The following is a 26,128-nucleotide window of genomic DNA, read 5'->3' as shown; positions in this document are numbered from 1 at the left end:
CATGGCGTGGATTCTTCAAGATATTTCAAACTCTCCTTTAAGATTCTGGTCCATGTTGTCATATCAGGTTGGATCCATGGTCCATGGCCCACAGGAATACTTAAGCCTGTTTGCCAACAATCATGCCACAGTCTATGTTATTGAGATTACATGTCTGCAGGATTTTATGCATTGCACTGCTGCCACATGATTGGCTGATCAAATATTTGCATGAATAAGCATGTCTGCAGCTGCTCCTAATAAAGTTCTCAGTGAGTGTATATGAAGACATCTTTAAATGTGTATTTGATTTGTCATGTAATGGCCACAGTGTCTTAGAGTAACATTACTTATTTAGAAGCTGTTTGTTCCAAATACACTGATCATCAATAATGAAATGAGGCGTGATAAATCTTTGAAAAGCAAAGCTAGTTTGGATTATTTACTGATCTGTGTGTGTGTATGTGTGTGGTATTTCCACTGTGTAGTGCTCTGTCATCACAGTGGAGGGATATCCCAGAGAAGTATGATAGAGTCTTGTGATTTTTTTCCCTGCCAGTGGCACCATTTAGCCCAAATTTGATCACATCAGTTTCTATGAAAAACAGAGTACACATCCACAGCAAAACAAACCTCTGCTTGTTTTTACTTGTACATACACTTTTATTTATGCCTTCTCACACCTCATGTTCTCTGTCCTGGTCATACATTTATTCCACCCTATAGACAAAAGGTCTTAGAGTCGACTCACTCCCTTATAATTTAGAGGGATGATGGCAGAAGATGTGACAATGAAAGCCAAACACCCTCTTATCAGCTTGGCGTTATAGCATCTGTTTATTTTTCTATCAAATGACTTCCTTGTTGATATCTCTCTGAAGCAGAGCAATATATCAGAGATTTTCTCAGTACTGAATGTGTAGTTATGTGCAATACGTCTCCAGTAAATTGTATGATACTGGGTACTAGTAATAGCAAAATTGCCAGTGTATTATTTGTTCCACAGAACACTTTTATATTGAGGAAAGATGATACATAATGTATGTTTTGTGTTACAATGATGTATTTGATCTGTTTCCATTAGTCAGTGTTGCATTATCATTGTAAGCAGCTATTTATATTATTATTTATCTGAGCTTTGGTGGCATAAGAATTACTTGTAATGTTCTAAAAAAAAGATTAAAATTAGAACTTGAATGAAAAGGACAGAGACAGACTGTGAGATGTGTACAGTCTGTCTGAAGAGAACACTCTGTGCCACCATGAATTCATCCCACCACATACTGTAAATCACAACAGTGTGTGGAGCCACAGCACTCTGCAGAACAGTGACCACTGCTGGATCTCTATGGAATTTTTCTTTCTCAGTGGGATTCCTAAGATATAGAATATTCCTGTCTGCGTCACAGCTTTTTCACTCACCTCGACCTTTTTCTCTGTTTCCCCTCCTTTTGTCTCACTGTTAGGAGTCCCCCCAGGACAGTGCCATCACCAGAGACATTAACAGGACATTTCCAGCTCATGACTACTTCAAAGACACTGGAGGAGATGGACAAGACTCCCTCTACAAGATCTGCAAGGTGGGGAAGATAACACACATACAAGAGGCTGTTTAACTTTTTGTACACAAAACAAATGAACCGTGGCACAATGTAAACAATACTCACTGAATGTCAAATATGTCTGAAAAAAGGGTGAATGTGAAAACAAATAACAGAAAAAAAAAGATTTTGTTGGAATTTGTAGAACCTATGTGTCGCTTGGAAAGGGCTGTGAACAATTAATACGGTGCAGTCACTGTCATAAGTGATTTGTTATGGGATTAATTATAGACAATGTGGCCCTGACATGCATTTATAATCTCATGATTGCTGAGGATGACACTGTAGTTTGAAAAAAAAAAAAATCTTTACACTGGTGAAACATAAACAGTGGTGTGCATTCCTAGAACCACTTTGATATGATAGCAATCTACATGTGAGACTGAATCACATGTGTCTCTACAATACAGTGGAATTACTATGTGAATGATTTGCGTTACAGTAGGTCTGTTAATAAAGTTTGTAGAGCAGGAGGGAGAGTGGCTAACACTAAAACAAACTGTTCATTAATTAACTCAACAGCCACTCTGTTTCTGGGTGGTTCAGCGAGTTCATAACTGTCACCGCCTGTCTGGAAAAGCAAAATAAGTTTCTAATCGAACAAAGGCGTAACACACACACACACACACACACACTAGAATCTACTGTAATCAGTCCTTTTGCATTGCTGAGTCTCACACCGGCATGCACACAGACACACAGTATACACGGGCCTCGCAAGTAAGTACTTATTGATCTTGAAGTGCCTGTGCTCTGTTTTATGAAAATGATCATGTGTGTATATAGTTGAGACACACAAACATTTCGTCCTATAGTTCCGTAATCCCACGTGAATAGCTTGACTGCAGTGTGTTCACAGCTCAGCCTTTTTTTTTTTATTCATTTTCAATCCATTCATTATGTATAACTCAGGTGAGGGCATCCATCTCTTCCCAGACAAGCACCTCCTCAGGTGTGTTTGAATAATTCAGTGGGCCCTCCCTTACCTCTGTGTGTGGATTGATCCACACTTTGTCTGTTTGGCTGGTATTCATTATTTGTGTTTGTAGCTCAGTAGGCCACTACAGCCCGTTTCCAAATTATCTCCCCTCCTCTCTCCCCTCATTTTTACTCCATGTCATTTATACCAACACATTTTTCCTTTCCCTCTGTGTCCTGTTCTTTTCTTTTCCTTTCTGTTTAGTCTCTACTCATGGTCCTATTTCTCTTTTTCCATCCCTCTCTCCAGGTCCTCCCCTCGTCTATCTCTTCCTCGATAAAGTCAAGTGTGTTTGAATGCATATGTCAACATTTTGAGATTTTCAGAAAGGGCAAAAATGACCTGAAATGACTGTCAGCAGCTTGTACACCATAATTCAAGTGCTCTGTCGCCAAACATGTTTGTTCTGGATTTAAAAACTAAATATTTATACAAGTTTTCTTAGAGTGATATGATGGTTGGTAGACAGTAGCTGTGTTATGCATGCAGTGGAGCCATGGACGTCTTTCACACTGCTTGTCAAATACAAGTTCAGTATTTACAGATGTTTTAGCTCTGGGATGGTTTGCCAACTCCGGCTCTTTGTCTCTCTTTTCACATTACATTGCATCATTTGATATGATAAATACTGTGTAATAAATCTTGGTTTGAATCACTCAAATCACAGGCTTCAGTTGCGAGGAGACGGCAATATTTGGACTAACGTCTGTTACAGTTATTTTTTTAAATGATTTTCTCACCATTTCATTGCCTCCATCAGTTTTTGAATTCACTGTCAGACCCATTTACTGACCGTGCATCTGTTTTCTCTTTGTCTTGTCCTTCAGGCGTACTCTGTTTACGATGAGGAGATTGGCTACTGCCAGGGACAGTCCTTCTTGGCTGCTGTGCTGCTGCTGCACGTGAGTTCACATATCAGCAGTGTCCAGCAAAAATCCAAGCTTTTCAAACAGTTTCAAGAGCAGCGAGGAACTGTTTTGTTTTTTGTCTGACGTCTGTATCTCTCTGACTTTCTGTAATCCTGGAGAACTGGCCTCTCTTTCTTTTTTGAATGTCTTTTTTTTAAACTGTATCTTCAGTTTAGGAGACAATAAGTAAGATGCACTCTTCCAGCAGAAGATGGAAGGTCGTATCTGTGGGATACTGACATTTTATATGTATGAATAATGTAGAATTTGTTCATGTTCATCTTCCACCCTAGAGTGTTTTGCTTTTAAGCACGCCTGTGGTCCAGGGACATGTCAACGCTGCCACCTAGTGGAGAAATCATGTCTATGATGGCTGCTTTAAGGTTTATAGACTAGGGAAAATGCCTGCAGGGCAATTTTAAGGAACTATTCAACAATTTAACTCATTTTATTTATTTATTTATACAAAAAATCTTAAAGTCTAAGGTTTGTCCTGTTTTCCATGGTGTGTGCTGTACAGCACTTTGAATCAACTGTATTGTATGTAAAGTACTATATAAATTATGTTGAGCTCAGTCATATAAGCTCAATATATCATATTTTGGGAAAATATTTGACTCAAGGACTTGTAGCATCATCTGAAATTATTATCACCAGAACATGAATTTGCTTGAGGAAATGAGAACTGAATCTTCTTCTCCTTCAGATGCCAGAGGAGCAAGCTTTCAGCGTTCTGGTCAAGATCATGTTTGATTATGGTCTCAGGGACCTTTTCAAGCAGAACTTTGAAGACCTGCATTGCAAGTTCTTCCAACTTGAGAGACTCATGCAGGTGTGTATGTGTGTGTGTGTCTGTGTCTGTGTGTGCCATGGCAGCGGTCACTTCTGCTCCTCTTACCCTTTTCTCCAATTCTTTTTTCTTTCTTTTAATTTACCCAGTTATCATTCTCTCTGCTTCTCTTCCTCTCTTTGTCCTCCTGTCTCTTTATTTCTTATTCTCCTCTCTGAGTCACGTCCTTTGTTTCTGTCTTTAACAGGAATACATACCAGACCTGTACAACCATTTCCTGAACGTGGGTCTGGAGGCTCACATGTACGCCTCTCAGTGGTTCCTCACACTCTTCACAGCCAAGTTCCCTCTTTACATGGTCTTCCATATCATTGACCTGCTACTGTGTGAGGTTGGTGATAAAAGACAAACACACAGACACAGCACAACTTTACCAACTGTAATTCAAACATACTGTTTCCTACATACGTTTCACTTAGTTTTGCAATGGGTGTACACACAATATCCCATACTGATAAAGAAAAGCCCATTTTATATATGTGAAGTTAAGAAAATGAAATACAAAAGTACCTTAAAGAGTCTTTTAATATGATGCTCCAAACTTATATTATCTATGTGACAGCTGTAGAAGTTGAGTGAGTGATTCATTGGCTGTGGAAAATTCAGACTCTGAAATCCCCCAGGAGTTGAAATAATAAAGTGTGAAGTGAGAGAAGTATAAAATAAAATACGTTTGGAACAATGAAGACTTTTCCAGGAGCTTCCTGACAGACCAAACTCAGTAAAAGGTCTTGACTTGAAGGAGTTGAGAAAAGAATTTCTTGTCTGATGAGACAAAAATAGTTTTCTGGCTTGAATGTCAAGCTCTACATCAAGTGCAAACCATGTCCCATTAATCACCTGAATAAGGCTGTTGCTATCACTGGTGATTCATGGTACCGTAATGCTTTAATGATGCACAGCAGCGGGAACTGGGCGACTGTTCAAGATTTAGGAAATGATGGACAGACTCAAATACAGAGGAGGAAACCTGCTTCGAATCACTCAGGCTGAGGCGAAGATTGACCTTTCAACATGATGGTCCAAGACAAGAAAACCAAGGTCTGTCTCTGGTTAGCTTTAGGTTGACCAGCCAAACCTGAGTACCCAGTAATGCAAAGCTGGTAACGACATACCGTCAGCTACCACTACAGCACTAAAATGACGTGTGATTATGTATGTGGTTTTGAGATTTCTTCTTTTTTAATAGGATTTTATTTATACATTTGCAAAAGTGTCTTATAAACTCTTTGTGCACACACTCCTATACACCTAAAATAATTTTTGTATATCTCTCAATTTTTTTGAATCCTTAATACACGTAATGTGAAACATTTTCTTTACTCTCAGGGCATCAGTGTGATCTTCAATGTAGCCTTGGCACTTCTGAAGGTAAGCTGGCACACACAGAAATTAATGCGCACAAACACATACATGCACGCAACCCGAACACTGACTGCCAGAGCTCTGAGTAGAAACAGAAACACACAGCATGTGCCAACAGAAAGTCAAGCCTTGGAAAGATTTTACATGTCAGCGCACGTGAGCCAGCGCAGATACATGCAGAGTGTCATCACAGAGTGTCATCTGTGCTGGAAGCAGGGCATTTTTTTTTCTTGTCTTTTTGTTGTTGTTGTTGTTGAAGTTGAGTTTGGCCTCAAAACTAGAGTCAAGTCAATGAGAAAATGCGTTCGTAGCAATTTTGTTTTATAATTTTTAGACTTAAGTCGATTTCTCACAAACTTGTTATTTATTCCTGTTATATACCTAAAGAGGAAATGAATCTCTGCTCAACAAGCTGCTCGGGTTTGGATAAATGTGGGCCTCATTTATCTTTGTGTTCCTTTTTTTTTTTTTTTTTTAATCCCTCAGACCTCAAAAGATGATCTGATCCAAGCAGACTTCGAGGGTGCACTCAAATTCTTTCGTGTCCCGGTTCCAAAGAGGTACCGCTCTGAGGAAAATGCGAAGAAACTGATGGAGCTGGCCTGTAGCATGAAGGTGAGTGTAGAGGAGAATGAAATAGAGTCTCATTTCACTAATACCATGCAGTAGCTGGAGCCGGTCACCCTTGAATGCATCGTGCAAACATCTTCGGGTTCAGCTCTGTATTAACTGTTTTTAATAACCTTATTTCCAGTTTGAGTAAAAGTAGAAATTTATGCAAGTTCTTTTATCTGGCACAATTACTGGTCTTAGAAATATTTTTTAAAAACCCAACCATCGAACCACTGCAAAATTAAATAGTTTGTGGCAAACCACCTCAGCATGTCTAATCATCATAGATTATAATTTTAAAATGAAATAGATTTTTATGCATAGAAACCCTTTATTGGAGTCCAGCAGTTCTACTTAAATATCAGTAGGGGCCACTGTTGAACTTCAAGATAGACTCAATAGATGCAGTGTACACACACATACCCACACACACACTTGCTTCTCTCTTTCTGCGTCTGTCTCTTAAACACACACACACACACACACCTGTGTCCTGACCTGTTTTGAACAGTCTGGCCTAGTTTACAGGGCCTGACTTTGAAGGTAACTTTGGGCAGAGATATTTATTAGCACAAACTCTGTAAAGGAGCCCACATGGAGAGAGATATGAGCGTTTTGGTTCTCAGTTAGACAGGTGGGCAGCAGGGAGAGACGCACAATGAGCTGCTCCAGCAGAGAAAAATCCAGTGGAAGTAAAACTGAGCCAAGTGGAAAAGCTGTGCAGTCTTGAAGATGTTTCAGTACTCATCTTAGAGGCATCAGTTCTGAACATAACTCATAGGTCTGGGCTGATGAAGCCTCTCAGATGGGAGGCAAACCCACTATTAAAGCACAAATTTTATACTTTTGCTACTTTTAGTTCATTTGACTCGCCTGTATGCTTTGATTAATTTTTAAGCTCATCCATGGTCCCATTTTAATTTGTTCTCTGCACCCATTTGAATAAAATATGTTCATGTAGTTACATAGAAGCACGTCTATCCATCATTTACCTCATACAGCTGTAAGAAGTTATTTCCAGAACATTATTTGCTAAGAGAAAATAATTCCAAGAAGCCATCTGACAAAGTGACCTCAGTGAGCACTGTAATGTTCGAGCTGGAAATTAAATCTGATTCAAGGTAGGCTAATCTGAAGCTTGGATGTCACTACAGGGGATTTACTGACCAGATTACTGTTGACCTCATTGACTGATGATGCTGATTGGACTACAAATCTTTCTGGGTAGAAAGGTGCTCTAACTTTATTCTCATTTTGGTTTTGATTTGGAAGGTACATATATCTCATAGTGCTGTTTTAAACTTGATTGAAATTATTTTGGATTGCTACATTTAAATTACCTACGTGAGGGTGTATGCATTTACATTTTAATGCTAAAAACACAAAGGGATGGAGAGTTATATTGGTTGCATGGATTTTTAAAACTAGATTTTATTCATATACCAGTGGTTAAGGTCAAACATCGTGAGTTTGACTTCTTCCTCTCCTGCTTCATCATCCCAAAACATCCCAAAAACAAAAGCAGACTCAGGTTTAAGGTGATCCTGTGTCTACCTGAGGAAAGGTGAAGGTTGTTGTAAGGTTAAAGCATCAGTAAGATGGTCTGTCTGTTTCTTAACTGTAGTGCAGTGATAGTACTGCTGAGTTCTAGTAGTTTTTACTTCGTAGTCAGGGTCAAAGGTCATTAGAATTTTAATAGCTTTTAAGTGAATATATGAGACTAAACACGAACTCATAAACGACAGACAGGTCACAGAATTTATTCAGGAGACAATCTTGGGGTCAAACCAGGGTCATTTATGTTGTCTCAGAGTGTAGTTGTTACACCTACTTGTGTCTTTTGGTCTGCCAACCTTTTGACTTTTTAAGCTCATATATGCAAATCGTCCAGGGAATTTAAATGAAAATCATGAACACCTGCAGTTCTTTTTTTTTCTTTGCTGTCATCAAGTTTTTTTTGTTTACCTGTGTGTTTTAGCTTCTGTCTCTTTGAGCCTGCCGTATAGTGCTCCATTTTCTTTCTAGCACATTTGGACATGTATGCATAGGTGTATATGGTTAACAGCTGCAAACAGTAGTACAGAGTTTTTCTTGCTGCTGTGTGAAACTTTGGCAGGATTTTCAAACAGCTGTTTCTTTGTGTTGCAGAAACAGGGCAGCAGCAATAAAGCAAGCTTTTAATAGGTTTTAAGTTCAGAAGAGCAGAGTATGATCAGCAGATCAGCTGAGGAAGAACATGTGGTTCTCTCTCATGCCTCTTCTAGCTCACAGTGTACGTTCAGAAAACAATACTGATGGCTCAGCATGGGTAATTTGCAAATTTATAATTGATCCAAGCCTTGTAAGACGAGAACTGTTTTATATCGATAAATTATGTACTATACTTGAGATCTGCGGACGTGGACGTGTTCCTAATTGCTTTTTTAAGTAGTAACTTGTGGAGACCCAGCTGTCTGTCAAGGCTGCGAGAGAAAGAGAGGATGCAAAAAGAATGAGAACAGAGATGGAGAAGGCAAGTCCTGCCCTGAATGACCTCTTGTACTTTATCTCTTCCTTTTGTCTGTCTCCCATTTACAGAGCAGAGCATGCGACCTAATACACGTAGAAAGCGCAGACGCACTCACACTCACTCACACACACAGACACACACACACAGCAGGACAACATGTGGGCCATGCTGTCCCAGTTCTGCCAACATCAGAGGGAGAAGAGCGCTGGGAGCATTTGGATCATCAGATATACTGAAGTATAATACTAAACCTGAGATTATAACATACACATGCAACAGTGCTTTGCAGCTGTTACTAGATGCATTGACATGCACAGACAGGACGAGCATGTCTTACTTTGCCTATAGTGTTTTTTTCTCTTTCATGCTGAAAGTCACGCACATAGTATTCATTATATTATAGCTTGTGAGTGTCTTTTAAAAAGGCCAATGTAAGGCAGCGGTTGGGCAGTGAAAGGCCCGTTGATGAGACTGCCTAAATGCAGTGTGTGTGCAAAGTGTAGCTGTAGGCACGAATGTGACTGTGCGTGTGTGTTTTTAAAGGGGACACTGTTTTGCTTTTTTTCTGTGTACTGAACTTAGCATTCATTGGATCAACAACAAGACGATGAAGAGACGGAGCTGCTGAAATTTAGATTTACCTGCCTGCAGAAACCTCCTTCAGAAAGACTGTGAAAAGGCACAAAAGCAATAGTGTGTAACTGATAATACAACATAATCCAAGATTAGAAAATATACACATATACTCCCTTCAAGAGAATGCAGTGTTAAACAGTGTTCCAGTCTTATTTCAAGATGTTATAATCTTTGATGTCTGTATATTGTAGAAGCTTTGCATTTTATATTTTTGCATAAATGTAGAACTTTTTAAAACTCAACCAAACTGTAAGGTGATAGGAATTACTCTGGACACTGAGATCTCTCAGTCAACCAGCTTGTCAGACAGAGATTAACAGCAGTAAATGAGGCAGTAATCACTGCATATGTCCCAGTACATCTTATTCAAATGCTGGACTAGATATAAAAAAAAAAATTGCCACAGTCCAGCAAAGATTATAAATCTTGTGTCTTTGTTTACAAAAGATTGTTAAGACCCTTCTCTGGCAGCCACCTTAAGTGCAGGAGCCAAAGACGAGTGGGCTAGTTTGTATTTCCATTCTTCATCATGTGTGCAGCATATTTGTGATTATTCTTCATATGTGTGATGTGGTTGTTTCTGCTCCCGCTGCCCAACAGATCAGCCAGAAGAAGCTGAAGAAATTTGAGAGGGAGTACCACGCCATCAGGGAGCAGCAGGAGCAGCAGGAGGCCCCCATTGAGAGATACGAGGTAGACACGTGATGTTCACACATGCGCACAAAGCATGAAAAAGCAGTTCTCCATAAAATGAACATAAACGTGATATTAAATTACATCTCCTTGTCAGAATTGTTGGAATTCTTACCTGGTTCTTCTCACAAGAGCAGGAGCATTTCCATCCCCGTTGTAGTTGCACGATAACATCTTTAAAGTGCTGCACCAGTTCTGTCAGCAACACGAGATAAAGGCAACCACTATTTATTATCACCTATTTTTGTATCCAGAGTATTAAATTTATTACAAGAATAACATTCTCACAACTCTGCAGCTCTTTAGCGTAGATAATTGTCACCATTACATGGTATTGTTGTGATTAAAATATGGATGCATCATTACAGTGTCCAGCTTACCTCCGTTAATCCATTTGCATAGTTTTTTAATGAAATAATGTAAATGTATCTATTAGAGTCAAAACAAACACCATATTCACTGCAAATCTATTTTATTTGCTGCAGAACCTTGACAGCCCTTGTTCTAGAAAGACAAACTACATGGCACTAAAAAAGCCATTAATTGTACACGCCATATGTCATCTCAAGGGTAACGGGTTGGTTGCACACAGTACAAGATCATCAGTTACACTGACTAAACTTCTGTGTTTGCTCTTAAAAATGCTGCCAACAAGCAGATACCATTTTTAAAAAATATTTTTAATAGACTAAGGCATTGACACATGTGTGTCAGTTATATTATATAACTGCCTGTTGCAGGTAATTATGTACAAACAGGTTATGCAGGTTAAATATTAGAGACAAGTTTTACTGTGTAATTGTCACCTGATCACAGTTAACTTTTGCACTCGCACAATCTCACTCTGTACAGCGTTGCATTACTTTGGAAACTACTGAGCCAGGAAGAGATGCTTACACATTCATCCGCAACCCTTCATGATTAACTCCTTGTCCCTGCTCTGCTTTCTTCACTGTCCTTCCTCTTTCATGTCCCTTCGCTTCCCTCTGTTCATATGCTCTTCTGCTTTGCCGTCCCACTTTTCTTTTCCTGCCATTGTTTACTCTGTCGTTAACTGTCTCACTCTGTTATTCTTCTTAACAATCTGTCTCTCCTGTTCTCCTTCCTGTTCCCCTTTTCTTCTCTCTGTATCTCCCTTCCTGAATCCAGCGGGAGAACCGTCGTTTGCAAGAGGCTAACATGCGTTTGGAGCAAGAGAATGACGACCTGGCACATGAACTGGTCAGCAGCAAGATAGCTCTGCGCAAAGACCTTGACAACGTAAGCCAAAGAGAAATTATACATTTGTTTGATTTTTGTGAGTGAGTGTGTTGAAAAATCTCGAAAAATCTGACTTGTTTGGCAACAGTTGTGCAAGAACTGAAATAACATGAGGGAGATCATAGATGTGTTGGTGCAACACAAACACAAAACCTTCATTTGCACTGAGCCTTGATTTACACTGTCTCAAAATGACATTTGTGTGTGTGTGTGTGTGTGTGTGTGTTTTTAAAGCAGGAAATGTATATTTGTGTGTATCATGGTTTGACTTACCTTGAAAAAAGATACTGTGCAGAGAAAACTAAGAAGAAAGTAGGACGAGTTTAACTTTCAGTGACCTCATCCACATTGGTTTATTTTGTCTGTGTGTGTGTGTGTGTCAGGCTGAGGAAAAGGCAGACGCCCTGAATAAAGAGTTGCTGCTGACCAAACAGAAACTGGTGGACTCTGAGGACGAGAAGAGACGACTGGAGGAAGAGTCTGCACAGGTTAGAGCCAATAACAAGGCACTTTTGTCAAGATCCAGCTCATGTCTAACATATATGTTTGACTTTAAACCTCACACACCACACAGGGCTACAGATGGTAAGAAAGTGTCACTATATTCACCTGCTGTGTTGTTTGGAAGGAAAAAAAACATACAGACTCACGGCATGTGGCTTTTTTGTCTACTGATTGATTTAACTTTTCTTTAAAAACAAGGCTGTAATTTAGGTTTTTCTGAAATAGTATTACTGATCGCACTGTGACTGGAGCCACAGACTAAGTAAACTGGAGGACAGAAATTCATCTGTAAACACCAAATCTAAACAGAACAGCCACTATGATGATGAGTTATCTCAGTCAAACCTTAACCCATAAGATTCCCTTCTGACATACTGTAAGGCAAATGTCAAGCACAAACATCTTGTCCCTTTGTTTGAATAAATCTATTTGTGTCCCTGTCAGTTGTCTGTCTCACCACCAGTTTGTCATTCAACATGTCCATGTCTTTTTCGCTGTCTATGTATAGTTTTTTAAAAAAGCCCATTTAATACATATGTCTCTGTCAGTGTAACATAACAGCATTTTCACAGTTTCCTCTGTCAATGTGTCACTTCTTTAAAGACACATCCTCTCCACAGTCAAACCTCCAACATCAGAGGATGTCAGTTCATCTTTGATGTTGATTTTCTTGACTTCAATGAAGAATCCCTTTGAGGCAGAGGACAGACCTGCTGCCCTCTGTTCCCATGTGTGTTCAGCTCTGTCCTCCAAATGCCTCCTGTCTTCTTGACTGTGTAGGTGTAGCTGTGAGTGATGTATGTGCTTGCATGGAGGTTGCGTAGAGGGCGTGACTTTGCCCTCAGCTTCACATCTGCCAATACCTTTCTCTGTCCTCTTTACATTCTGTGGCAGTCACACGGTCTCTGGGGCCTCTGACTCTGCTCCTGTCCTTGGTCTCTGCCCTGCAACATCCTAACAGTATCTGTGTGTGTGTGTTTGTGTCCACAGCTGAAGGAGATGTGCAGACGAGAGCTCGATAAGTCTGAATCAGAGATTAAGAAGAACGGCTCCATTATTGGAGAATATAAGCAGGTATGTACTGTGTATATGAAAGCTGTACTTTAGAATTTATTCTACAATCTGCTTAAACTTCCCCCTCCCACCAGCCCAAGCCTAGACAAAATCCCAAGGGTCCTTAAAGTAGTAATCAATACATGATCCAATACAGGAATTCAGAAAACTCTTATTATAAACATACCAAATTGAAGACTAGAAAAGAAGATGAAGACAAAGACAAAGAAAATAAATAAAATAATTAAAAGGGATCAAGATAAATACAAGATCACAATCACACGCAGTTGTTCTCACAGTCACATCTTTCTATATCACACATCCTGGGAAGTGTTAGGTCTCCACCAAATTCACCTGTCATACTGTAATTCCATTCTGGAGACAGTGTTTCACATATTTCACAACCTCTAATAGACGCATATAGAATTTCTTCCTTGTGTTACAGAAATGTAACGTAAGGAAGAAATTCTGTACTCAAAATCCTCAGTTGAGGATTGAAGAGTGCTTCACACAGAACAAAACATGAATAACCAAACAATGATTGAAACCAGTGTCAACCATAAATAAATAAAATATATTAAAATGAAGCTAAGCTCTAAATCTTTTTATCCTGGACTCTGGAACAGTCCAAATACCTTCACTTCAATATTTCAGACTACATGCAGGTCCTTTATAGTGCTAAAATGTCTGAAATATAGCAAGGAGCCAGGGCATTAAGAACCTTAAAGGTAATCAATAAAATCTTTAAATCAATCCTAGAACCTGCAGCCACTTTAAAGAGACAAAAGTAGGTGTAGATGGGTCGCACCTCTTCCATGCAGATGCTGCTGTTTTCTAGAAGTTAACTAGACACAAATGATTTCAAGACTTTTAGAATTTATTCTAATCTGTGGCACGGTTTTAATTCTATGAGGAGCTTTAAATCTAAACTGGATGACCTGACACCTGCTCATTGATCTTTAAAAAGCACAGAACAAAGGAGCTTTGCTAATTAAGGATGGAAGTGCAAACAAAACAGGATAAGACAGCACTAATAGCTTGTAACTGGTGATCAGATAGAAATACCCACTAATTCTTTATGTCCACGTTTTAGTTTGGCCAGACAAATGTTAAAAGATTTAGTGATATTTAAAATTGAAGGTTCAGCATCATCCAAAAGCAATGACTCATAATGTTTAACAGCACTGGATAAAAATTCAGCAGTGTCCGCATCGCAGCAAGTCATGGTCTGAAGGTTTATTATGCAATAAGTTCATTTATATCTAAAAGCACAACATAAATAAAAAAGTGAGTTTTTTTTTTTTTTGGTACAAAGCCACTTTATTTTCACTGAACACGTGTTGTTCAGATCCTTTCATATTTTAAATTGGCCAAACTGTCATTATCATAAAGATAATCCCTCACTCTGCTCAACTGGAAACACCAGCCCCACAGTCACTACACTGGTTGTCAAATTTCTATGTTTATCATATTTCAGTTATTGTGGAGTTGGACTATAGTTGTGTTTATTTTGTTTAGTGTTGCTTTGAAGGTAGTTTTGTCTATTTCTGTGCGCTTTATGTGCCTCATCCTGAACTCTGGATTTTTAAAGGAATGAGCCTTGAGTGCCTCGTCTCCACTTATCTTTCCTTATTTGGCTTGTCTTTTCATATCTTAAGCTCTGATCAAGCCATTACTGTGGCAAGACTGCCCATAAATATTTCAAAATAATATAAGAGCGATCTGTTTTCATTCATTCATCTAGTTTGTGAAGCAGAAATATCTAATTTAAGGAGCTGTCCTTAAGCTGAACCCAGAGCCTTTGATGACTGAGCTTGCCAGCATATTTTGAGTTCCTGTCTCTGAATTTCTCTTACAATGATTTTTATCCTTTCAGATCTCATCCTGTCACTTAATGCTTAAATATAAACCTATCCAGATCAAGTACTATTACCATCAGCACAGAGACATTATGCAACGATCCAGCTCCCATCGCTCCCTGTGCAAGCAGACAGAAATAGCAAGAGGGCTAATTTAGAAACAGATCTTAACTTCACCTGAGTCTAAAAATAATGGCAGCAGATTGGAATTGACAGCAGATCAGAAAACTGGTGACAAGAGCCATCACAGAGGAGATCGGATTTGATGGCTGTGCGTTTGTGTGCGCATCATGGGTGAAAGCAGATTGTTTGCATGCAGCTGAGAGCTGTGCAGAGCAGAGCTAAGAGTGAAAATGGGGCTTCTTCAAAAATAGTTCTTTTTGTGACAGCGAGGAAGGGGGTGATAGGTGGAGAGAGGCAGAAAATGAACAGATGTCTGCACAGGAGAGAGCAGAGGGAGGACAGTAGCATTCAATCCTCTGGGATTGACAAGTTGAGGAATGCCCCTAAAATAGCCTGCGTTGTTTTCCAACCCAGATAACTCAAGTTATTCTTCAAATAGCATTTTCCCATTTCAGTGATTGTGAATGCCAAGTTTATTTTGTGGGATTAGAGCCAAAAAAAGCCTTGTGTGCTAATTGCCCCTCCAGCCCACATGGACAGAGAAACGTCTGTTAATGGTGAAACTAAAAACAGCGTTGAGTGGTGTATTGTAATCCCTGTTGTAGGAGCAGAGCCTGTGTGGAAACACTCAGGCTACTCTGTTATGAGTGCGACACGACAGTTGCTAATAAGTGAAGATAGAATGGTCCGTGCACATTAGGCTGAGCAGCTCAAGTTAAAGCTTCATAAAATACAAAGGTGTACTGTATGTCATGGAGTAGCACAACGTTTAAAAAGTTAAAGGAGAGAAGGGAGAGGCAGCTACAAAATCAAGAGATTGGTAGTTATGAAGGAAAGGTAAAGAGAGGGGTACAGTAATGGCAAATGAAGGAGAGGATGACAGGAGAAAAAGATAAAAGACACGTAGGAGGAGAATAATGGATATCAGCTTGGCTAAAGATACACAGATAGATGTACAGATTGATCTCTAAGGAGGAGGAAGAAGAGATACAGTATATGCTGCAGAGATGAGGAACAGATTGTCTGTCTACAGAGAAGTGGGATGACCTGATGTACCCGTTAGGATGACTCATGTCACATTGATCTCTCTGTTCATCTGCAAGCAAGAGCTGCATGTGTGTGTTTGTGCGAATGTTTTTGGCTGTGGGTTACAGGTATAGGAGGAGGGGAACGGGAGAAAAAAAGAGAGTAGATATATACAAGGATGCACATGCACACTCATACATGTGCATCCAGTGAGTCCTGCTGGAAAAACAGGACCTCATGACATCACTAATGGATTTAAAGTTAAGAGGATGAAGTCTCCTCCACAAAGACCGATTTACCCTCGAGCCACAGAGTTGGGAATGGGAAGCACCAGGTAGTGCATGGTGTTATGTTCGGTCAGGATAAGCAGAAATCATATCACTGTAAAAAACACTTTAAGATATTTCTCAGTGGAACAATACGCTCTTCGCTTTGTCTCTGATATCTGGTCTTAATTGCATGGGCATGAATTTGGCTGCACTTTGTATAATAACTAAATAAAAACCTAAACCTTTTATTTTTTTTAAAAGTCTACCATCTTCACGTGTGTATAACATAAACTGATGTATTATAGTAAGTGGTGGGAAGTACATTTACTCATGTACTGTACTTTTACAAATTTCAAGTTTGAGGTACTTTACTTGAATATTTGCATTTTATGCTGCTTTATAATTCAGCCCTGCTGCGTTTCAGAGGTAAATATTGTACTGTATTCCACTAAATCTGACAGGTATCCTTACTCCTTTCTTTGCAAATTAATTTTTTTTTTTTTTTTTACATAAAAACATGATCATCTTTTTAAGTCACTCTCACTTAAGTAAATGGCCTGATATACTTCTACCACTGACTATTGTGTTTGTTTTACACATCTGCAATAACATCTTCCCTGTTGTTGTTACTGGATTCCCCTCATTGACTTATTAGCAGTGTAATGATGAATGTTATTAATTAAAATTAGCCAAAGATGAGTAATATGCACCAGCAACCACATGTTAATAAAAAGATGAAGCACAACTTTCTATTCCCTGGTAAATATTGCAGTTTTTTCCAAAAGAATTTTTTAGTTATCCGTTTTATTCATTTGTTTATTTTTCAGTAAACCAGAGGTGCAGCGGTCTAGATGTAATGGCTGTACTGCTGAAAGATACAATGGAGTTTGTGTGAATTGTTGACAGAGTTTACAGCGGTCTGAAAAGCACGTAGCTGAACCAATCTCTTGTTTTCAACCTTCTCTCTGGTTCCTATAGATCTGCTCCCAGCTGAGCGAACGACTGGAGAAACAACAGACAGCCACCCGAGGAGAACTGGAGAAAATCCGGGTGAGTTTTACACACACACACACACACACACACACACACACACACACACACACACACACACACACACACACACACACACACACACACACACACACACACACTATTCTCGCACACATACTATTCACACACCCATACTCTCAAACACATGCTGTAGATTAACAGCCAGAGCTATGAGTGGAGCATAATTACAGAGCTCTGCTCTTAGCAACAAATATATGAAAGTATGTGTGTGTGTGTCTCTCTTAAACTCACTGTCTAATTGAATAATTAATGATATAACTACAGCTCTAAGGATTCTGGATGACTGCCAGAAGCAGTGCCACATTATCTCTGGTTGTTATTTATCTTCTGCATGTGCAGGTTTGTTGTTTATACCAACATTCATGTCAAACTTTAGATCATGTAGTGTAGCAGTGCTGACCCTGTATAACACATCATCATCCTGAGATCTGTCCCTTGTTGAATAATCAGGACTTTTTAAACATCAGAGATCTGATGTTTCCAAGTCTTCACAGAACTTCATTTGAATTTCTTACTTTTTCTCTTCCATTATCCCCAACAGCCAAACAACATATTTTCTGACCACTAATTAATTAACTTGTATTTTAAATTTGTATTTTATGAATCAGACAGTAACTCTACAATCCATGACAGAGTTGATTTGGGGTGGGTTTAAGAAAACATGTTTGCTACTCCCTTAGCTAAAATGAGACCGGCTATGACCTCCATGTAGCACATCAGAGCCTGAAATGCACAGAAAAGTTTAGATCTCTTGCCCCATGAGTTTGCTGGTATGTTGAGTCCAATGTTGCCATCCTGTTGTATTTACTGGCAGTGAAATCAAAGCTTTTTTAGGAAGGAATGAGGAGGTTGGCCAAGGAGCCAGGGCCAGGCATCTCACTTCCAGCACTTGCACACTTGGCTCATGAACTGTTTGCATAGACTGTAGCTGGGAGAAAAGCCATTTTTGGCAGGCGGTCCTGTCATGGCTGCCCAAAGACACACAAAAAGGACAGACAAAAGGTTTATTACACAAAGGACAAGTGCTATAAAGGATGAAACAGGGCTTCTGTAAGTGTGTGTGGGGTGGAGGTAAATGTCCACAGGTCTATCATCTTGTTTTTGCTTGTGCTTTTTCTCTTTTATTATTCACCAACAATGGTTCAGCAAAGGCAATAAAACTGTCAGCAATTGCAATTAAAACTGATGTAAGGGAACAGTGATGTCCTCTGGATAATATACAGTATAATTGTAAGTTACAACAGTGTTAATTAGAAATGTTTAAATAATATACTGACATACTTATTCACCAAAACTCTATTTAAAGGGACGACAGAAACCATTTTAGCTCAGACACTCTGCTGCTTCATTAATACTCCCATCCACTTCTGCAGTGATGAGCCTGCTGTAAAAACATTATGTATAATTACTATTCAGATTTAAACTCACTTGACAGTTTAATTCAGATGAAATGTAATATTGCTGTGAAATATTAATTTTAGAATAATATTTCCACCAACATAGTCAGCTGTTGTTGCTAAGGCACACAACCTTGACTGTAAAATACTGTACAGTGTTACTTGTTAGAGCAGACTCAGGCACTAATCTATCTACAGTACAATGGTCTCTAAGGATTCAGCCTACTAAAGAGGAACTGGGCTGTTTGGCCCGAACAGCACTGCTATTATGAAGTTTGTTAGCCACGAGCCAAACTTAGAAAGAGCAAGTGAAGCGTGAACATCATTTCTACATATGCATCTGTACTGCAGTGGTACTAACAGATTAATCTGAGGAGCATTTAAACACCTCAAGTTTATCTTAGAACAGCAGGCAAACAGAACGTCCTAGTCCCACTGCGAGATAAGTGCTTAGATGAAAAACACTAGTATCTGTCTGGGAGTGCAGTCTGTATGGCTCTGTTCGCAGTGATTTTCTGTCGCTGCTTGCACAAATGCTCTGTACCCAATAACAGTCCATAAAATACAAGGGTACTCAAAAAGAGCACTTTGACTAAAGGGCTGGGTGGAGCGCTGACCCAGCAGGAGAGAGGTGGCATGTCTGGCTTGTATGGCTACTACACTAATGAGCTGCCACACTTCAGTAACAAAACAGAGCACTCTCTCTTCTCAAAATGTAAAATTATATTCTATTCAGGGCACATTACAGAATGACGTGGCAACAGTTGATATTTGCATTGGATATTTTTTGTTTGACTTTTTGTGGTGTGAACCCAAAGTTACCATTTTATTTTAGGACTTTCTACATTTAAAGCTTCTGCGTACACAAGCCTCAAAATAATACCCAGTGTGAAAACAGGGTCAATCCAAAGAAATCGAGGTGTCTGCACACTAATCTCACACAGTCACACGGATCTTTGTTGGAGCTTTGATGCTTTGATTTCTTTTCCTGGTCTTCCAAGGTTTGAAGGAGTCTTTTATTTTATTTTAATCTCACTTGTCCATCTCCCTTATTTCTCTGTCTGAAGTCAACATTTCCTCCTAATTCACTAAACAAAAGCTTGGGTACAAGTGTCATTTTCTGTAATAGCATCAGCGCTAGGCTAAATCTTTATCTAACCTATTATCTTTCTTTGTGCCTTTATCAAGAGTCTTTCTTTTCTTTTTGCCCACGTTTTTAATCTTAAGGGGAAGGTTCTGAGGAGGAGATTGTTTCACCAAAAAAAAGGAGCTTATAAAGTCAGAAACTGGTATAAAGATGTAATTTATTACCTTATTTTTTTCTATAACCTTTTCTATTTTGTCTGTCTAGGCCAAAGTGGAAGGTTGTGAGAAGTGCAGCAGCCTTTTCAACAAAGAGGGTCGTGTGCGGGCCGCTGTGACCACGGCGCCTGCTGGAGGGACTGAGGAGACCGATGAGGAGAAGGAGGGTCTGAAGAACCAGCTGAGAGAGATGGAGCTGGAACTGGCCCAGACCAAACTGCAGCTGGTGGAAGCTGAGTGTAAAATCCAGGTACGCTAACACACAGTTCTGGCCCAAATCTAACAAACAGAAAACATGAAATCAGAGTTTTTAGACTGACACATGTGAATGTAGCCATAGAGACACTAAAAACTTTTATAAATACTGAGGATTTCTCTGTCACATAGCCCCCCCCCCCCGTCTAAATCCTGGAGCAGCTTGTGAGTCATGTTGAGTAGTTATACTAGAACAATATAACTCAAATCACGCCAGCTCTGCTCCCATCACGACTTGTACGCGCCTCCAGCTGGCTTAGAAGTCAATAATCAAACAGACCTTGACTCGCAGTACACCGGCCTTTGTTGCAGTCACACGTTCAATACTTTGACAGCCTGGCGGAGGGTACCAAAGACATTTCATGTGGAGGATGTAGGCGGCTCGAAAATAGGACAGAAGATCTGAAATGTGAATTGAGGCTTGATTTTGTCCAGTCATTAAGCTGGGGGACACTTTGCGACATCCTTTCTTAATATCGAGGCTACCTGATTTTGTGTAACTGTGTGTCACCTGCATAGCAATTAAAAAGGGAGGTCAGGGAAATTTCTGCTCTTATGACACAAATCACAGCAGAAAAAGTTGCTACTAACAAGATAAGCTTAAAGAAATCGGGAACATTGTTGTGGAGCTCAATTTAATTTACTAATTGAGTGATGACAGTGCTGTGATCAGTGTCTGAAGCGGCATTAAGGTCTGACAGAATTAGAAAAGATCAGTCTTATTAAAGTGGGGCGCTGTGAATCACAGTTGAAATATATTTATATATGTGCGAGCACAGTTGCTGTTATTTTGCAGTCAGTTTGAAAATAATTGTAGTTTTAGTTTGTTAAAAAGAGAGGCTAAAGTGAAAACTGGGCCAGACTGGAAGAGTGTGAACTATTTATGATAAAAGTTTTTGACCGACAGCACCCGGAAGCTCTGTGAGGAGTTTATTGGGAATAATGTCAAAGAAGAATGATGAGGATTTCGTAAGATTAATGATGTCTGTTAGAGTGGGAAGGGAACTGGGTTCAAAGCTGCTGGCAAAGTTGTAAAATTAATAAAATGTTTAACAAGTGCACAGAGGCCCATAATTCCCCCAAAAAATTAAAAAAATAAAGCCCTGTCCATTTTGTTGTTTTTTTGGAAGACTAATTTTGTCTGTCGTTCTGACTGCCACTCAAAGTTCTCCTCTGTCTTCTCCGATCAGGACCTGGAGCACCACCTGGGTCTCGCCCTCAACGAGGTGCAGGCCGCCAAGAAGACCTGGTTCAACCGAACGCTCAGCTCCATCAAAACCGTCACTGGGACCCAGGGCAAGGAGACCACCTAACCTGATAACCCCCCCCCCCCCCCCCCCCCCATCCACTCAGTTTTACCCAGACCGTGTCTGGAGCTCTGTGCAACTCACCACACTGAAACCTCTGGACCCCTAAACTTAACCCACTGGGCCATAACTTTAACTTGAACACTGACCGTTAAAACCCAGGATGACCATTACTACAGACTGTGTTACTTATCAAAAATGTCCTTGTGTCTCCCTGTTCCCACGCCTACTGATCTAATCACCCCCACCCGTCTCTTTCCCTCTTCACCCCGAATGACTACAGCCAACTGTGCTGATGAGAGGGGGCTGAAAAACATAGGATGAAGTACAACGGTACCACTTTCCCCAGAGAAACGATGTGCTTCCACCGGTCACAGAAAGAAAAGCGTAAAAAAAACAAAAAGGAAAATGCTTCATTGATTTCTGTCTTTGTACTGCTGATATTAAAGACCGGCAGAAGGAAGGTAGGACACCTGGACTGTTAGCTGTCCTGATGGGATAGAGAGGAAAACACTCCATCCTTCCTTACTCTTCTGCGTGCTCCCCTCCAAACTACTGGCACAAACCGACCAGTCCCTGTTAAATTTTTGTTTTAGGTACGAGAGCTAATATACGCCTTTTTGAAACTGAGCTTTTTCTAATTTACGTTGAACAATACCTTTCTTTTTCTATGTATGTACATGAATGTGCTTATGTAAAGCGGATACGAGCGTGTGTGTGTGTGTGTGAGTGTGCGTGTGTGTAAGTGTGCACGTTTTTTGTTTTGTGTTGACTCTGAGGTATACATGCTCGTGTGTGAGGCTGGGAGAAAAGAAACGTGTTTGAATGCGTAAATAATTGACTGAAATAATGTTAAGCTGTGTGTAAAAGAGAAAGAGAAGCCTAAGGGAAAAAAAAGCACTAAAGTTATGAGTGTGTGCATGCATGTAAGGGAAAACAGTTTTTCCTGGTTGTCTAGTTTCCTTAAATGTCCAAATGTGTAAATGAATGATGCTAAAAGAGAAGTTTGCTGACAAAGCCTTGATCTGAAGGCCGATAAAGATAATACAAGTGGATGAAAATGTAATTTACAGTAAAAAACAAACTTAAAAGCTGTTGTAACTACGAACAGCTGCTTAACTTTCCTCACAACAAATTTCAGACATAACACATGTTTAAGGTTTGTTTGGTTTGGATCTCCAAGCACAAAGAGACTTAAAAAGCTCCAAACCATGAAAACCTCTGTGTTTATTATCCGGTATGTTTATATATATTAGAACATTGTTGAATCCCAGAATGGTGCAATGATTGTTACAGACCCTAAACATTATTTAGGGAAGTCAAAATAGAAAACACACACACAGTCTGTGAGCACAGCTTTAAAACCCACCTCTGTCTTCCTGGCCTTCAGCTGCTCTATGACCTCTGACCTCACCTCGCAGGGTCATGTTTGATATTTTGTTTAGCAGCGTGGCAGGTTGTGGTGTGTTTACAGTCATTTTTCACAGTTCACTCAGACACCTAGGATCTCTTTTATCACTACACACATAAGCACTGGATCGCAATGTCCACACACACACTTAATATGTGTATAACAAACACTCAGTGGCTACTTCATTAGGAACATATGCTTGCTGAAGCATATGTCTACACCCTCAAATCATGAAGAAATAGTAAAGAGATTTGGTTAAGCCTTTGAAAATATTAGGAAGATGTGATCTGAAAGATGAGTAGAATGATGTTAATGCCAGACCTGTTAGAGAGGATGGTGAGGAAAAAACAAGTGGCAAAAAAAACCATGCTTCATCAGTGAGAGAGGTCAGACGAGGAAGGCCACAAGGACACAAATATGTACAGCACAGTGTACCAGCAGAGTGCAGAAGGACATCTCACAACGTATGACTTATTTAGTCTTGGCTTGACTTTAGTTTCCGCTGCTGACATCTATTGTAAGAACAAGACAACGAGGGAATATTGGGCAGGTGATTGATGATTAAAAAGATTCCACATGACCCAGTAAATTATAGTCTCTGTTGTCACATGCTGATGTTGGGGTCAGATGTGACATGAATCCTGAGTTGTATCAAAGGTACAGTCTGTGGTTTCTTGGCTTGCGTCCCTTGGTGTTAGTGGAATACCACAGTGTACAACAGCATTGTTACTGTCCAGCTCTTCGTGGCCGTGTGACAAAGTGCTCATCATCTCAAGATGGATCCAGGAACATGACAGAGACTTGTGTTCGTTCCAGCTGCGTGCACTCGGCTCAGAAGAGCACCTTGGGGATGAGGTGGAACAGGATAACTGTAGCACAAGTGCCGCGCTGCTCGCACAAAATCGGCAGGAACTGATCGACTTCATCGAACCAGCGTGGGGCAGAATCCCTGTGACACAGTTCAAACACCTTCATGCCTCAAAGAATTCGACGTGTTACCCAGCACTGAGAGGGTTTAAATATCGAAGTAGCCACTGAGTGTGTATACACACACACACACACACACACGTGAATATAAAGTCACACGTCAACTGCAAAAACTGTAACTCTGCACCTAAAGCATGGCTCAGTATCACAGGAGTTACACCATCAGTCGCAGGACATCAGAGCAAAGTCTTCAGAGGTCAAAAGTGGGGGTCAAACTAGTAAGCGCTCTAAATGAGGCCATAGGGAACAGAGGGGGGGTTAAAAGTGCCTGTGTGTGTGTGTTTTCATATTTAAACGACTAGGAGGGTTCAACAATGTTCCAATTTCAGTTCATACTCCTCTAATCATATTAAATTGATCCATTACTGTAAATTGCATCTAACTTGAAGGTGGGATCTGATTGGCTGAAATCTACTTTTGATGTCAGAGGAAAAGTCCAGATGAGACCGAAAGAAACAAAGGGCCGTTCCTCTAAAGGCACTGGGTTGTACATAACAAACATTTTAAAAAAATGAATATAGAGGTTTTTTTTGGTTTATGATTTTCTACTCTGTAACTATAACTAATGTTGCCTACTTGTACCTACCTACCTACCTGCTGCCGTGCTACAGTTTAATCCACAACTACGTTTTATGTTTTTAATGTTTATTTTGCTCTGAGCTTCTCAGTCAGACTGCTGTTTGGTTAATTAAATGCCAAAACGTAGCTTTATCATCCGACAAACAAAAACATTATCAACGTGTGGAAATTGTAATAGTGTAGGATGCATTGTGTATACTTCATGAATTTCAATATAAAGATATGGACACAAAAGGATCTCCGTTTCTTTCTTTCGGCTGTCTGAACAAACAAGTCACTTTTCAAGCAAGACTGTCAAATGGTAAGATTTGTTGCTGTTTCATTTTTTTTTCTCCTTCTGTGCTTTATCATAATATTGGACTGTTGGTTGGACAAAATAATAAGACATCTGAAGATGTTAACTTGGACACCGGTAAATTGTAATGAGCATTTTCCATAACTGGTTGGAAAAAACAAAAACAAACAGGGTAATTAATAATGAAAAAGATCAGTAGCAGCTCTACTTTTGTGGCTTAGAACACATGCAGCCATACAAGAACTTAACGTAGTAAAAAGGGGGAATTTAAATCAGGAGCTCTTTGATCAAAGAAAAGGCAAATTACCAGACTCAACACTCAAAGCTTTCTGTACATGACGGTTTTTGACTCTCTGTGCTACAGAGACAATTTAGCCAGCACCAAAAAAGTACTGTGGTTTGATACCCAGCCCTAGTTATAACATTTTTAACTTTGATCCATCACGGGGTTCAGCAGAAAGAGGATAACATCAAATCAGTACAAAAACAAGATTACACTGAAGGATCATTTAAGAGTGCTGGAGAAGCAGCTAGATGTGGGAGAAGGGAATAAACTACTTGGTGCAGTGATGTTTAAACTGTGTCTGTCTGGTTGCTATAGATTTCCTCTCACTTGAGAGAACAAAACAGTAAATCGACCCTGAGAAATCCACAGTTACTTAAATACTGTAGGATGCTAGAGCAAGAATCTGCTCCCAAATGAGTGAAACAGCAAAGTGTAGATTACAAAGTCTAAATATTTAATTTTTTATCTAACCCTGCTTTCCCACACCAACACATTCCCTCTATCACTTTTAATAAAAATGGAAGCTTTTGAGGCTCATCACATATTGAGGTGTCACCTGACATAAGGTATTTATACGTTTATTTATTTGTTGGTACTTTTGCACCTTTATCTATCTCCTGAGTTCAAAGCATTCCTCTATAAAAAAAAAAAAAAATCTATAAAGCCGAAAATGTTGTTTCCTCCTCTCCGATTCCCAGCTAACGTCTCGTATTGCAGCTGAAAAGGAGAAAGAGATAAAAGAGGCCCATGCTGCTGTTATAATGAGACTTCTCTAAGTCACCTCTCGGGAACACTTCTCTGGACATCTGAGAGAGTTCTGAACATGAAAATAAACCCGTTTACGTCTAGATAATTATGTCTCGTGAAAACAGCCTCTATCTGTCAGCCACTTGAACAAACCGTTTCCCTCGAGCTGCCTGGAAATCTCTCGGTAGCTTTTACTTATTTTAGCTCCAGTACTATCTCTCATCTTCTCCCTCAGAGAACATCCCTCATAACATATGGCTCCATT

At 39.7% G+C, this 26,128-nt stretch overlaps 1 protein-coding gene across 3 annotated transcripts in view; it reads left to right on the top strand.

Moving 5' to 3' along the window:
* LOC121195412 (rab GTPase-activating protein 1) overlaps nucleotides 1-22,538 on the top strand; it is a 66,642-nt gene extending 44,104 nt beyond the window's left edge. For 2 of the 3 annotated variants that reach the window (XM_041058860.1, XM_041058859.1), the window contains 13 exons: nucleotides 1,446-1,559; nucleotides 3,387-3,461; nucleotides 4,174-4,299; nucleotides 4,505-4,648; nucleotides 5,647-5,688; nucleotides 6,169-6,297; nucleotides 10,040-10,132; nucleotides 11,282-11,392; nucleotides 11,776-11,880; nucleotides 12,887-12,970; nucleotides 17,205-17,276; nucleotides 20,046-20,246; nucleotides 21,442-22,538. In XM_041058860.1, coding sequence (XP_040914794.1) covers nucleotides 1,446-1,559; nucleotides 3,387-3,461; nucleotides 4,174-4,299; nucleotides 4,505-4,648; nucleotides 5,647-5,688; nucleotides 6,169-6,297; nucleotides 10,040-10,132; nucleotides 11,282-11,392; nucleotides 11,776-11,880; nucleotides 12,887-12,970; nucleotides 17,205-17,276; nucleotides 20,046-20,246; nucleotides 21,442-21,564 — 1,419 coding nt within the window. In that variant the 3' untranslated portion in view covers nucleotides 21,565-22,538. Of the gene's footprint in view, nucleotides 1-1,445; nucleotides 1,560-3,386; nucleotides 3,462-4,173; nucleotides 4,300-4,504; nucleotides 4,649-5,646; nucleotides 5,689-6,168; nucleotides 6,298-9,385; nucleotides 9,479-10,039; nucleotides 10,133-11,281; nucleotides 11,393-11,775; nucleotides 11,881-12,886; nucleotides 12,971-17,204; nucleotides 17,277-20,045; nucleotides 20,247-21,441 lie in introns of those variants that run through there. The other variant, XM_041058861.1, reaches the window with a different exon arrangement.
* Nucleotides 22,539-26,128: the final 3,590 nt, after the last annotated feature.

Source organism: Toxotes jaculatrix, chromosome 16, assembly GCF_017976425.1.
Source record: "Toxotes jaculatrix isolate fToxJac2 chromosome 16, fToxJac2.pri, whole genome shotgun sequence".
In the NCBI taxonomy this organism is placed as follows: Eukaryota; Metazoa; Chordata; class Actinopteri; family Toxotidae; genus Toxotes; species Toxotes jaculatrix.
The sequence above is the reverse complement of the archived record's forward strand: the minus strand, read 5'-3'. Positions and strand labels throughout refer to the sequence as shown.